At 28.6% G+C, this 16,044-nt stretch overlaps 4 protein-coding genes across 4 annotated transcripts in view; all 4 read right to left on the bottom strand.

Annotated features, from left to right (window-relative positions):
- Positions 1 to 16,044, bottom strand: part of LOC107065568 (uncharacterized) — a 42,136-nt gene that overhangs the window by 4,657 nt on the left and 21,435 nt on the right. The window contains 1 exon segment of the mRNA XM_089173629.1: positions 437 to 1,755. Within this exon segment, the coding sequence (XP_089029755.1) occupies positions 437 to 1,755 (1,319 nt within the window).
- LOC149032269 (uncharacterized) lies at positions 4,582 to 8,399 on the bottom strand. Its single transcript, XM_089173453.1, is given in 5 exon segments — positions 4,582 to 4,874; positions 4,876 to 5,979; positions 6,548 to 6,558; positions 7,138 to 7,266; positions 8,396 to 8,399. Coding segments are annotated over 5 exon segments (1,311 nt in total). The 3' UTR covers positions 4,582 to 4,811.
- On the bottom strand, positions 10,294 to 11,927 carry LOC107066358 (uncharacterized). Its single transcript, XM_089173553.1, has one exon. The coding sequence runs from the start codon at positions 11,787 to 11,789 to the stop codon at positions 11,010 to 11,012; it is 780 nt and encodes a 259-aa protein (XP_089029679.1). The 5' UTR covers positions 11,790 to 11,927; the 3' UTR covers positions 10,294 to 11,009.
- LOC149032268 (zinc finger Y-chromosomal protein) lies at positions 12,497 to 15,353 on the bottom strand. Its single transcript, XM_089173548.1, has 2 exons — positions 15,337 to 15,353; positions 12,497 to 15,202 (listed from the first exon to the last, which is right to left on the bottom strand). The coding sequence occupies exon 2, from the start codon at positions 15,123 to 15,125 to the stop codon at positions 14,013 to 14,015; it is 1,113 nt and encodes a 370-aa protein (XP_089029674.1). The 5' UTR covers positions 15,126 to 15,202; positions 15,337 to 15,353; the 3' UTR covers positions 12,497 to 14,012.

Here is a 16,044-nt window from a genome sequence, read left to right as displayed (position 1 = left end):
ATTACTATAATTAAATATGTTATAAATGTAATATAATAGTATTTCTTGATACAATAAAAGTTACAATCAATCAATTCAAATATATTATAGCAAATAAAATTTACAAGTAACATTATCACAATTAATTATGTAATCAAAAATGCCAAATCCTTGCCTTTTATGATTATATAACTTAGCTTTTCTCAAAATACAAGATTTGAGAAAGATATACAAAACTGAAGAAAAACAGTAATTTTTAATAGTTGAAATATAAATATATATCAAATATAAAACTAATTTTTTCATCTTTAATAAAAATTCTTTAGTATAGTTAGATTTCATATTGCTTCCAAGTAGAGATCTTTTTTCCACCTTAAACATTGTAATCCTTATTAAATAATTCATTGTTTTAGAAACTAAGTACGATGAACCATATTTTTTCTTATATATTATTATCAATCCTTTTTCATAAAATCGCTAAGTATGTGCTTGATGTGTACAACCGGTAAGGGTGGATGAACTCCAGGATGAGATTTCCGATGACAAATCAGTCCAGGTTTTTGTGTGAAGGCCTTACCACAAATATCACAGATATATGGACGTTTTCCTGTGTGTATGAGAAGATGTTGTCTGTAAGCAGTACGACGAGCAAACGCTTTGCCACAAATGTGACAATCATAAGGTCTATCTCCTGTATGAGTCATCATATGTTGCTTCAATCGATGATTTTCAGAAAAGGATTTTCCACATTCTTCACAAACGAAACTTTCACGTCGTTCATGCTGAAGAAGTATATGCTGATCAAGATTTTCTTGTGTCACCATTCTTCTCTTACAAATCGCACATTCATATTTGGGCTTGAAATGAGCCCACTTTTGATGGACGTATAAGGAATTACTGTTGGAACAAGTTTTACCGCAAACGTCACACACTATTGGGCCTTCTTTATGCTTGAAACGAACATGCAATCTCATATCTCCCTTAACTTTGAATTTCTTACCACAAAATTCACAATCATACTTGTATTCTGATGCATGCTTACGTTCAAGATGTTCCTTTAAACGTCTTCGAGTCTGACATTTGAATTCGCATACATCACAAGCATACTCTTCCTGTTCCGAGAGAATTCCACGATTAGTTTTTCTTCTACCGGTTCGACGAGTTGAGTGTTTTCTACTAATATGAGAATAGAGAGTAGATTTATTTGTACTCTCGTAATTACAATAATTACACATATACGTTAGACTCTCCACGTCATCGATGTTCTCTTCTTGCTCAGGTTTATGTTCTAAGGCTACGTGCATTTTGAAAGCTATCAAGCTACGACAAACTTTGAAACAGACTTTACACTTGTATCGCTGGGCTTGTTCATGTACGGCATTTTTATGACGTTTCAACATTTGCATTACTGGAAAACAAATGTTGCATTCTTCACAAACATACATTTTGCTATCTTCATCGTATGTTTCTTGATCGTTTATAATTGCTTGTTCATCCATCAAAGATTCTTCTTTCTTTATTTTCATAGAACAAAATGTATCATGTTTTTCACTGTACGAAAGATCCTTTTCATTTGAAATTCGTAGTGATTCCTCGAAAATTTCTTTTTTAATTCCCTGAGTTTCTGAATTAATTTTGTTTCTTTCAATTAACGTCTTTTCTTGTTTAGCTGGAACAAATGCGTAGTAAAGACAGCCTTCCAAATCGACGACTTGCCATGGCTGCATTTGGATCGATTCTTTGCCATACACAAAACGTCCATCTTCGTTTAGAATCCTGAAAATTATAGACAAATATCAGACTAATAATATCGAATAGATAAAACAAAGATTTTAATAATACGGTAATATTCGTTTATCACAAAAACATTTAAGACCACAATGGGATCTTTCTGCCTTTGAAATATTCAAAGTTTATAATTTTTATCTATTTAAGTTATTTATATTATAATAAATTGGTAATAATAACGATGAAAAATCAGGATGAAGGTGTTCGTTAGTAATTATTAAACTAATTGTTTACATCTGAAATAATTTGGAGAAATTTTAATTTCCATTGATATATCGTACATGCATAACTATACACCCAGAAAAATATTTGCATATCAAAAACCAGTGTTCTAATTAGTGAAAGACGCTAGTTTTACTATATATATATATCAAATAATTATTCTTTTTCAGTTTTTTATCATTTTACGAATGATATATCATATTTAATTAACCATATACTAGCTCATGAATGTAAATATAGATATAATAAATGTAAAATATGATTTCTTTTTTTAAATGTCAAGAACATCGATAATTCAGAAACATTGTAAGACAGATGTGGATATGTTATTACAGAAAATCTGTGAAAGATTACAAGTGAACTATTAAAATCGATAATAGTCAAAACCCAATAAACCCTGTAAACAGTATTTAAACATTGCACTTTAAGTAAAAAGATATCTATACACGTATGTCTATCTAAATATTAATAATGATTAAAGAATAATAACATTAACATATTCCTTTAGACACTTTTCTTATCTACGTCTTTTAAAATGAGCTAATAACAAGATATTGTAAAAAACACAGGTTGTGCCATATAGCTATATTGAAAAAGTACTAGAAAAGTAGTAATTTAGAAACACGTAATCAGTGGAAAATCAAATAGTCTTAATTATTCATAACTTCATTCAATATATGATCGATGAGAACTCTTGGTAAAGGTGGATGAGATCCTGGGTGAGATTTCCGATGACTGATCAATCCAGGTTTCTGAGTAAAAGCCTTCCCACAAATATCACACACGTATGGTCTCATACCAGTGTGTATTAGAAGATGTTGCTTCAATGCAGTTCTACGCGCAAAAGCTTTGCTGCAGATGGTACAAGTATAAGGCTTATCTCCTGTATGAATTCTCATGTGAACTTTTAATCTACTGTTTCTAGAAAATGTTTTACCACATTCTTCACAAACAACATTCTCCTTTCTCTCATGCTGTCTAATCATATGTTCATTCAAGTTTTCTTGGCTCACCATTCGTCTCTTGCATACTTGACATTCGTATTTAGCTTTGTAATGAGCAAACTTTTGATGCACGTATAGAGAATTGCTATTTAAACAAGTCTTTCCACAGACATCACAAATCACTGGCTGTTCTCGATGACTGAACCTTATATGATTCGTCAGATCACCTTTGACTTTAAATTTCTTTCCACAGGTTTCACAAGAGAATTTAAAATCGTCAGTATGCTTTCTAGCTACGTGAACCTTCAGTTCGTATTTGTTCTTATTTTTGTAATCGCACTGGCTGCAATAAAATAACTCTGGCTGGTCATTACCAGTACAAGATCTTGTAGTTTTGTGCTTTCTTTTGATGTGAGAATACAACGACGTTCTTTTAATCGTTTTGAAGCCACACTCGTTGCAAGCATAAACCTTATTCAAGGCTTCAATTTTATGTTGACGTTTATGTGAATAAAGTGTACTCTTCTTTGCACATTTAAAGTCACAAAGATCACAGCATTCTTCTAGATTAGTTTTGTTGTTGTGCTTCTTGGCAACATGACTCGTCATAGTCGATCTCTTTTTACAACGGAAAGTACAACATGAACAAGAAAAAGTCGGAGCGTTTTGTTGTACTTCTTTATCGAACTTTTCTTCCTCAGCTTTTGTGACTCCACAATTCCACTTGGTTGACCTGCTTGATAAATTTTTTATTTTCTTCTCTGATTTTTGATGACATTGTGCCACATGTGCAGCCAAAATATCATCCTGCTTACACTTAAAGTCACAAATGTCGCAAAAGTGATAAACTTTCTTATTTCTCGTAGATCTTCGTGTGTTTGAATTACCTTCGTTGGAAGAATATTTGCGACTCTTCGAAACAGGTTTAACTTCATTTATCCCATGTTTTCTTTTTAAATGTATGGTTAAACTGATACTTTTTCCACATGAAAAATTACAGAGATTGCAATTGTAATCCCGTTTTTCAACTTGTCCAAATACAGATTTATTGTACTTCCGTAAATTCGAATTTTTAGAGTATCCATATTTTTCTCTTGAGCATTTGATCCTTGGAATAGAGCGTTTGACATTATGGGACAATCTGTGTCTATTCAACATCGTTTTCAAAGGAAACTTCATTCCACAACGATCACAATTATGGTACTTTATAGTTGCGTTTCCTTGAGCACTAATGCGAAGTTCCCCCGTTTCTTTCTTCACAGATAATAATGATGACATTGTGTTTGTTTGATTATCCACTGTTCTTGATATAGATGAATATTCCAATTTGATATTGTGGCAATCATGTTGTTGTAATACAAGAGAATCCTTTTCTTCAGCTGGTTGTCCAAGTTTATCCATTTCTGGATTCTCCATTATAAAATTTTGGTCTCTAAAACAGAATGACAAAATAATGATTATTATCTTGTGAAATTATATGATGTTGATTACATATTGAGACATTACTTACTCCGCGACTATAAGAGCCAATTGTGCAAAATAATTGTCGATGAGATCATTTAACAAAAAAAAGTTGTAAGTAATTTCTGTTTGTTATACTCAGTTTTCAGAATCGATCACTAATTCTTAAGAAATCATACATATATAAAATATATATATATATATATATTTAATTTATATCATTACACATAAATATAAATACATATGTAAATATCTAAGATATATGACAAGTATTATGATTTAAATATATATCTAATTATGTACAACTGTGATATTTATATTATAAGATTTATCATATAAGCCATTAACTAATTTCTATGTTGATTTATTAAATAATATAAATATTATTGATAAAAGAAATATTAATGAAAAGCATTATTAAGTTACAATGTCCGATTTAGAATCAATGTTGGCTTCTAAAATGTTTCTATTTTTTTCAAAATGGCATAGGAGGCGAGGATAAATGAGAATCCGGATGTTTTCTTCGATGTTCAATCATGTAATATCGTCTTTTGAAAGCTTGTCCACAAAGATCACATACATGAGGTCTATCCGCCGAATGTGTTAAAAGATGCGTGTTTCTCATGTGAGATGTACGAAAGTTTTTCTTACAAATTTGACAAATGTAAGGTTTAACACCAGTATGAGTGGTTGTGTGTGTAGCCAAATATCTTTTTGTTGCGAAGATCTTGCCACATTCTTTGCACTCGTACGTTCTATCGTGTTGACGCATATGGTTGTCAAGATTTTCCTGAGTTAAAAGCCTTTTGTTGCACACGTCGCATTGAAAATTGTATTCATTCAAATGAGCAACCTTTCTGTGTTTATAAAGCGAATAATCACTAGTGTAGAATTTTCCACAAATATCACACATATGTCGTGAATTACTGTGAGTACCAATATGAAACTTCAAATCCCATTCCATTTTGAAGCGTTTGCCGCAGTGTTCACATGCGAACTTATAATCATCGGTATGTCTTCTAATGTAATGAGACTTTAAATTATTTTTCGTTTTCGTACGATAGTCACACTTATCACAGCAGTGAAGCAAACTGATGTCCAAATCCTGATGAATCAATTTATGTGCCTTTAAATCACACTTGTATTTAAAAGATTTATTACAGCCATTGCACTTGAATGGTCGATGAAAGCTGTGCTTACTCATTATATGTCGTAATATCTTGCTCTTTTGTTCAAATATTGTTTGACAAATATCACATGTGTAATTACCATCGTTCCGTTTCTTGTAAAGAACTTCCTGATTAGTACGTTTTTCATTACTTGCTGATTGCGATTTATTATCGTTTTCAGTATCTTCTTTTACACGATTTCTTTTCGTTTTCAATGTGCTTGATGACCTCAAAATTTTTATCGCTGCTTTATGTTCGTATCGAAAACTGATGCTTTTGAAACGAGAGTCCTTTGAATAAGAAGTTTGTGAATCGTCCAGACATTTCTTAACATTCCATTTCGTCCGTAATGTCGAATTTCTTCTTTTGACCATACTTCTTTGGTCTAATTGATGAATTGATTTCCTAAAACAAGAATTATCAACATCAGTATATGTATTCTAAATAAAATGCTACGTCATATAATTAGAAATGTTAGCATCGTTTTCCAGAAATAAGGAGTATTCTTCTTATGATAAGGACGTTTTCTTATATTCTGAAAATAACTAGTACATCAACTTTCTAAAATTAATAAAGTACATCCTTAGTATCTGCAAATAAAGGTCTATGAATAACTAATAAAACATATCAAATGTATTAATCATCCTCTTACTCATATTTATTTTCATCTACAATGAAAATTGCATCTTATTAAAAGATTAAATTGTTAAAATTAAAATATAAATATTGAAATCTTTCTAAATCCAGAAATAAAAAATTTCTTAAGTTTACAAAAAATATAAAAATATAAAAAGATTATTCTTTTCTTTGAGAAGACATCTGAGTTACAGTAATTACTATATTTATTTCTTTTTATTATGAATTAAACGTTTTCTGTTTTTGCGTTTCATACAACACTCTCAAAGATGTTATTAATGAAAATAGATGAAGTAGCCTCTGAATAATCAAGATGTTTTATCCTCATTATCCAAAAAATATTGGTCGTAAAATGAAATCTTATCTATAAATAGAAAACAATAATTTTTGATGTCTATGTGAGTCAAGAAATGAACTTTGTTGTTCATTGTATTTGCAATTGTAATATGATTTTTTATTGGAATATGTTTCAATGTTTTTCTTCACTTTCTTCGTTTTACATGTTAATTCCATTCCATGTTTATCTCACATATATCGTAGTTAAAATTTACATTAATGAGTGTTTTCAGATTCTTTTGAGACATATATTTCCTGTTACACATAGGATATTAATAGTTTAAATCTTTTGTTCTGAGTTTATAATTCTTATAAAAGTAAAAGGATATTTTGTTGAATAAAGGTGATAATGCATTGATCACAGGTACAATTTTCTTTCTCGTAGGTAATCAAATATTTCATATTTCAAACATATGTACTATATGCGAAACAAAAAAAACTACTCTTTCATGCGAAATGTACCTAAAAAGTGACTCGACGTTAAAGAATAGTTTCTTCAAAGTTGTGACAGATGTTTATTTTATTTCTTCGTAAATAAAATAATTTAAGGATTATATAATAGCTCACCTGTAATTAAAAGCAATGTATTATGGTAAAATTACAGTATAGACATATATAAATTGGTGTCTCTTCGTCTACTATCACTTTGGATCTTTGTATATTATTTTTATATTTGTATTTTTTTAGCACAAATGTTACAAAATTATAATACTCTTTTTTGTTTGTTCCGTCTTAATCTTCTTCATTAAATTTAAACAGGAAGAATTTAATTGTTAAACAATTTAATTGTACTTACACTGTATGCTTGTTGGTGTTTACTTTAATAATACTTTTAACTATAATTTTTTACATATAAAAATTTGTTAATACGTAACATGATAAAAATACAGAAAAACAAAATCAGAATTGAACATTGAATTAAATATATATATATTTTATTTTTATATATATATTTTATATAATTATATTTATATTATATTATATATATAATATAATATATATATAATAAATATAATATATATATATATATATAATATATATATAATATATATATATATATATATAATAAATATATATATAATATAAAATATGTATTTTTAAGTATTTTATATTACAATATCTATAAGTAGATAAACACAATTAATGAAAAATAAATTTGTGTACATATATTAATGCTACAATATTATAATAATATGTAAATTTGTATTTAAATCATATTTTTAACTTGGAACAATTTTAATCAATGATAAGCCAATATATGAGATAAGAAAAGATGATATTTAGAAATAACATTAAGGTGACTTAAGATATTATTATTATTATGGAAGTAGGTATTTATTTCTCAGTATTAAGCTAATATTTATGATCATCGGTTATGACGTGCCAAAGCCAAGTAGCCGTGGTAAAAAAAATCTTTACATTTCCTATTCTACTAGGTTTGTGTCGTCGATCTGCATGAATTTCCTAACAGTCCTACATGTATTTAGAATGACAGTTTTTTGAATATTAATATATGAATATAGTGGTAGGTCTAATAGCTTGAGGCTGTGGTATGATGTTTATGAATTATGCCAATGGCGGACAAAACCATAGGTATGATGTATAATTTGTTTATTTTCCATATTTTGGTTATTTCTTTTGTAAGTTCTCTATATTTGCTAACTTTTTCTGTAATTGTTTTTCTTATGCTGTGATTATTATTACTATTATTTTTAAATGGCCTTAGGAACTTATAAACTCATTGTCAAAAAATACCAAATCTCATCAAGATTCCTGAGCAAGATCTCTTTATTCGCGATCCTCATACCCTATTACGTTAAGATCTTTTCTAATATCTTTCCAACTACATCTCGATCTAACCCATATTTTTAGATATTGCAGCAATATATCAATTATTTGAATACTCTAAAATGTCAACTTTCTTTTAATTAATTTCTTTTTAGTCATTTTTATGAAATTTTTCCTACTAATACCAATACTTCCTTTTCTTGTAATTTGAACCTAAAATTTATTTAAATATCATGTAATGCTTTGTGCTTCAAAAAAAGGACCTTGATATTTGAATTGCGCTTTACAAATGTCGCATGAAAAATTAAGTGCATGTCGTAACTTATGTTTTTCGAGAATGGAAGCATTTTTAAAAGACCATTTACAATGAGGACAGTGATAATTATATACAGATGTATCTCTCTTCTTCTTCTTTTCTCTGAGGATTTTATTTTTCAAAGCATTAGGTAATGGTCTTTTAATGAGCTTCCTCTTCCTACTCTTATCACTATTGTCCGTAGAATGATTATCTTTGACAGACATTTCTGAGATATGTTTTTTCATCATATGTCTCTTTACATCTCCCTTGAAATTATATTTCTTCGGACAATATGGGCAACAAAATCGAACTACTAATTCATTTTTAGTACGTTCATCCTCTGGCAACAAGTAATCAATTTCGTAATGTTTGTTCCTTATATGTCTTATTAAATCTTTTTTGTGATTATAGAGATTAGAACATTGGGGACAAGAGAATCGAGAAACTTTGAAATAAGTACTCAACACGTTGTCTTTCCTTGTAGATTTCAATTCACAATTTTCACAATAACGCATATCAAGTTTGGAGCCATTTGTAATCATATGACTTTTTGGCGATTTTCTGTTCTTCAACAAAATATTACACATCGAACACCTGTTGGAATTCTTGTTACTGTATGTGTCATTGTTCTTGTCTTCGTTTTTGTCATCTTTCTCGTCACTATTCTCGTCATCATTTTCGTCATCATTTTCGTCATTATTTTCGTCATTATTTTCGTCATCACTCTCATAATACTTCTCATCATCATTCTCGTCATCGTTCTTGTCATCGTTCTCGTCATCGTTCTCGTCATCGTTCTTGTCATCGTTCTCGTCATCGTTCTCGTCATCGTTCTTGTCATCGTGTGTGTTATTGTGATCCATCAGATGAAACTGTAGGTCCGAATTTGTATCAAAAATCTTCTTGCACACATAACACATAAATACATCTGTCACATTTGTTCTGGATTTTTCAAGAAGCTTGGTAGTTATTAATCGATTTGGCACATTTGGAATAATGCACTCATTTGTAGGCTCTACTTTTATTCCGATTACATTTTCGAGTAATTTTTCAGTGTTCATCATTTGTCCTATCGGTAACGAGTTGTTCATCGTTATTGGCACTGCATAATACTCGTCAGTTCTGTGTATTAAGAGATAATTTTGCTCGAGTGGATCTTGGACTGCGAACCTAAAAAATTAGGATATGTTAATATTAATTTTTTGTTAGAAAAAAGAAAATAGTAAATTAATTTATCTATATATACAATTAAAAATAAATTGTATATATAGATATTTTTACTAGAATAAGAAATTTGTGTATATGTATATGAATACGCATATATAAATAGAGAAAGAGACATAAATTCTCTTACGTTAGAAATGTTATAATGTCAATTGGATTATCTAAGGATCAGAAAAAGATACCAATTCAAATTATACCGAAGATCACAAACACTTTCCTCATTGGCAATTCGAATAGTCAAATAGCTGCAAAGCAGCTGTAATAAATCTATTTTGTAAATTTTATTGTTATATTAAAAGTAAATGTATTCAAGTGTACTGTAAAAATTGTAAAAATCATAATAATCAATATCATTATTTTAAACATAAAATATGAAGATTTCCTATTATATTTTAGAATTTTTCTAAATAATAATAGCGAATAGTTAGGATATAGAGTATTTACAAAATTATATTTTATGTATAGACTAGTGTATTTACAATAAAATGATCATCGATGGCAGGGTACGAGCAAATATCGCAAATGATATTTTTCAAAATCTTATTTTATATCAACTTATTTACATAAGAAGATATAATATTTCGCTGTTTGTTTATAATAAAAAGTAATAAATACAAACATAAAAATCGTAAAGATATTCGACAATACAATTATTTTTGCGATAACAGTAAATATTATTTTCATTTATCAAAAACATACATTTAATTCAAATACATATCACATAAATTCTATGCTGTACATTGCATCATCCCAGAGAAATATATTTTATTAAAACATATTTTACTTTTCCTTTTTTTCTTTATACGCTAGAGAAAATAAATTTACATTTTATGTATATATAGCAGTATAAAAAGTCATGAATTAAATTTACAAGTCATTAAAAAATATTATATTTTTAGAGCGTAGGCGTAAATAAATTTGTGACAATTTAATGAAAAAAAAGAATTAAGTAAAAAAATCGTGAATTTGGAAATAACGAGTTACTTATCTGTATCTTCTTTTTTTCTTTTTCTAAGCAAGTTTTTTCTTTTGTGTAATTTTCAGTTAATAACGATACTAATAAATAGATCATAATAAATTTTAAAGACATTAAGCTTAATGTTCATACATAATGAACTTCCTTTGTGCGTTTATCTCGTTAAGAAAAAGATATAATAACAAATTTTATTTTACATTCGTGTTTATAATGATCTTGTCTTGTACACCATGCAACAAATTAGTGATTTTGATTGGAGGTGGCGGTGGATGCACACCAGGATGTTTTCTTCTATGTAACATCATTGGAGATCTCTGTGTGAAGCTTTGACCACAAATATCACAAACGTAAGGACGTTCGCCAACGTGTTTGAGCAGATGAATTTTTTGTGAACTCAAACAACCAAATGTTTTCCCACAAATCGCACAAAGATAAGATTTTTCACCAGAATGTGTTCTCAAGTGTTTTGTTAGGCCATACTTAAATTTAAATTCCATTCCGCATTGTTCACAAACATATTTCATCTTATGTAACTCTGCATGATTATCAAGATTCTTTTGACTTTTAAATTTCTTTCTACAAGTCGAACACTCGAATTCCTTGATTTTGGTCTTATGTTTGTAATGTTTATGAAAGTAGAGAGAGCTTTTGCTTGGATATGAAGATCCACAAATATCGCAAACGCAAGATTCAGTATCATGATCTTTCATATGCGTGGTATAGTCTGATTGAACTTTAAACATTTTTCCACATTGCTCGCAACTGTAATTGTAATCCTCTGTGTGTTTACGAATATAATGAATTTTAAGATATGGTTTTGTTCTAGCTTTGAAGTCGCACAATGTGCATGCATGTAATTGTGCCGGTTCATCGTGTATTTCCATGTGTCTTGATAAATAAGCACCAGTTTTAAATCCTTTCGAACAAATTCGGCACTTGTGAGGCCTCGAATTACTATGTTTGAACATATGACTGGTAAGTTTGCTTTTGCGATCGAAAGTAAGGTGACAAATCTCACAAGAGTATGGCTTTTTTTTTTAATCTAGCCAATCTATCAGACTTCGTTTTCAAATTCTTTTCTTCACACATTTTTCTAAAATCAAGAGGTGTATCATCCAAATCATCCGTAATATCAGTATTTTCTTTGATACGTTTTTGTTTACTTCTCGTTTGTATAGAACTATCACTGTTCTTTTTTTTCATTACATTTTTTTCTGTAGAATCATTTTTGTTTGGATTTGGTTCCTTCATCATAAAGACGCTTAAAGATTTTGGAATGCGAAAGTACTCATCTCCCAATTTCACTGTGAGAAAAGATGGACCGAGTGAGTTGAGTGAGTTACACCTAAAAACATTTCAAAGCCAATTTTTCAATCAGTAGTTATTCTAAAGATTAACTAATCTAATTTATCGTTATATATGTGTTGACTTTTTTTTTACAAAAGATTAATATCTTATCTAGTATGTGACCAATAACAAAAATCTCAGTTTTTACTTTCTATTTCTTTAGAAAAGAAAAAAGAAAAGAAATTTCTTATAAATCAATCGTCCTACCTTTCAGATTGAGCTGCAATATTACTAGACGATGCATTAGGAAGTTCTACTGTATTATCATCACAGATATTCTGTGCTCCATTCTGAGTAGATGCTACGTAGAATGGCTCATTACCCACCGTCATCGTTACACGTGGTTGGATGTATAAAGGATCGTTGTTATTGGTCATCCTAAAACAATGAAACGTAATTAGAATCAAATGATCACAATTTTATTTTTATTTTTAAATCATGCGGTCAATAGATTCACAACTATCTGCAATTTTTTTTTTTTGCAAATTATGATACTTCTTATACTTGTATATAAGTATATATATACATATATATATACATATATATTTATAATACTCATAATTTCACAGTAGTAATAAAAAAACTTACGCTCTTAAAACGTTTATTATTCATATAAAAAAGTAATACTTGCAAGAAAATCACCATGTTTTTGTCATATATGTATTATCAGCAATCTATAATATAAATATATACACATTTAATTTTATTTCATAATACATATCATTAAACAATATATAACACAAATAGAGTTCATAAAATGTATACACAAAATAACATTTTTTAGCGTTCATTTTTATATTTTACTTTTATGCGTATTTATAACCACATGTATGTTTTTTTCAAAAGTCTGAATACTTTTATAAAATATTTGTATATGTTACGGTCAATGTAAAGAATCCAGATATTGTATAGAATTCCCAAAGGCAATCTAAAATATAAATGCTTCGGTTGCCTATGTCAAGAACATTGTGAATACATTTTTAAATTTCTATAGTTTGTTTCAGTTACACGAGCTTAAAAATACTTCTCTCACCCCGTGCACTAAACATAGCTCATTAAAACATATATTCAATTGGTTAAAACCCTCTGGGCAGTCTAGAGATTGGTAGGGCAAGGTACGAAAAATATGCTCAAAATATACATTGCCCAATCTTTAGTGGACATTCTATACAATGCCCGACCTCTGTACATTGACCGTAACATATACGGATTATATAATAATTGTAACTCTAACTATAATCATACATGATAACTAGCATGAGTTTCGTACTGTAGATCTTTAAGCACTTGTGGTGAAAAAAGGAAAAATATTACACTTCGAATAATTCTTATTCAAAAAATAATTAAATTATTTGATATATTTATACTAATTAATTATTAATTAGACCACTTAAAAATGATTTTGATTTTATCAATCTATTTTTTGTTCAGGAGTTTTGATTATATTTAAAATATAATAAGTTATGAAGGAATATTTCTTCGTAATTCATTTTAAACGAATCTTAAATTTAAGAAATAAAATAAAAATTGACTAATTGTGTGTATTTGTAATGTATTTGTATGGATCAACAAAAAAGAAGTTTTCTTATTAATATACAAATTCTTTTCTATATAAAATTAAAATATCTGCCGACTTAAAAAAAGAAGAAATCTTTTCTTTTTTCTCTCAATATTAATTAATTCATTGTGTAATATACAAACACACAAAGCAAGGAATATTCTGTATAGATTAAAATTTTATGTAAAAGTAGATTAAAAAATATATATATATTTCCCTTCGAAAAATAAATTATTCAAATCGAAGTACGTTTCTATGGAAAAAACTAGCAAACGTGTAAGCACGTTCAATGAGATGTTTTGTCTATCTGACCGTTTTGAAATTTCTGCATATAACTTCTGGCAAGTTCAGCAATTTGTGGACTAGGTAAGACCAGCGGTGGAAGTGTTCCTGGATGATTTCTACGATGTCTTATAAGGCTGGATCGTTGTGTAAAATCTTCTTCACAGATGTCACATTTATATGGTCGAATTCCAGCATGAGTTAGAACGTGTTGATGAAAATTGCTAACACATGTAAACACTTTTTGACAAAATATACAAGTAGAACTACTTGGTCTACTGTGTTTAAAACGTTTATGATTTTTCAGCTCTCTACTTCCATTAAAGCTTTCATTGCAATCTATACACTTGAATCCATTTTCGTGTTGCAACAAATGTCTATCCAATCGACTTCTATGACAAAATTTTTGAGGACACAGATGACAAGGAAAATTATAGAGCTTCTTATGAGCTTTCCTTTGATGAATATATTCGTGTCCTTTAACATCTCTTACCTCTTTACCGCAATACCGACAAATTTGTAACTCAAATGGATGAGCTTTCTTTATATGATTCGTTAAATCTATCTTTAACTTATAACTTCTACCACATTGTTCGCAAACAAAAACTGGATTATTCCTATCATGAGCACGTATATTATGCCGCTTCAAACCACCCTCACTTTTATACTTCACATGACATTCCATACACTCGAAGAAATAATCTGGTCTATGTATCACCTTGTGCACATCAAGAGCAGTTTGCGTGTTGTAAGATCTCTTGCACATGTCACACTTGTACTGTCTTTGATGAACTACCATTACATGCCTTTCAACATTCTGTTCATTACTAAATTGTTTATCGCAGAATGGACAAACGTTTCGTATTTTATCCAATAAATCAACCTCGACATTCTCTTTGCAAATTTTTACTGAAGAATCCATTGTTGTGCTCTTCTTTGTCAATTTATTTGTTTCTGAAATTGGTTCACCGGCATTAACGAATTGGAAAATTGCAAATGTATTTTCCTGATGCACTTTTTTCTCCTCTTCTTTTTCTTTTTGTTTTTCTTCTTCCTTCTCATCTTCATTTTTCAAATCTTTCACATCTTCCGCTATCTTCTCTTTCTTGATATCCATCTTTCTTTTTTTCTTCTTCTGATGTTTTTTCTCTTTCAACGTTTCTTCTTTTTCTCTGCTTCCTGATACATTTTTCTCTGAAACAAGTATATGTACCATTAGTAGAATGAAAATCACCAAATTAGGGGGAAAAAAATACGTCTCAACATGCCACATTTTAAAAAAGAAATCAAAATTTCGTATATGTACGGGTACGATTAATTTTATTTACGTTTTTTTTACTTTACGTCCAATCTTTCTTTCTTATATGTGAGTATCTGAAAAAAGAAAATTAACAAATTTTGCAACAAAGAATATTTTTGTTTCAAATTTTACCTGTTTTACTATTTATTATTCTAAAAATTTTTAAAAAATTTAAAAAAGAAAGAAGAAAATAAAACAAAAATAATACATAATAATATTTAATATAAAGAACAATGGTATCTTTTATAATAAATATATAATGAATATAAATATTTTTAACCATTTCACAATAAAATCAATCGATTCTGTCAAGAAAAAGAAATTTAATGTACTTTTACTTTTATTCAAATTATTCTTGCCTGGATTACTTCCTTGGATGTTGAAAATTTCATCGTCCATCTATAATTTCATTTAATAATATTTTGAATTTCTTTTAATAATTTATAAGTTATAAAATGAGATATACTTTAACATTGCATTGTTAGAAGTTTTATTTTCATTCGTTTTTTTTCTGTCATCTCATTTCAGATTATATCACTAGTAATATTAAAAAATATTATTCCTTTTAGTACTCAATTTTATTTCTTATTTTTTCTTTACAGTAATACTATTGGATTACATATTCTTCTTGATATTTCTTCTTATTAGTCCTCAATAAATATCAATTATCTGAAACATCCAATCAATTTAGTAAATAAAAAAAAAAAAGGAAATAGAAAAGATAATACAATCATAA

The sequence above is a fragment of the Polistes dominula genome, unplaced genomic scaffold, assembly GCF_049000335.1.
Source record: "Polistes dominula isolate Pdom_NZ unplaced genomic scaffold, Pdom_raw_medaka contig_33, whole genome shotgun sequence".
Taxonomy (NCBI): domain Eukaryota; kingdom Metazoa; phylum Arthropoda; class Insecta; order Hymenoptera; family Vespidae; genus Polistes; species Polistes dominula.
The sequence above is the reverse complement of the archived record's forward strand: the minus strand, read 5'-3'. Positions and strand labels throughout refer to the sequence as shown.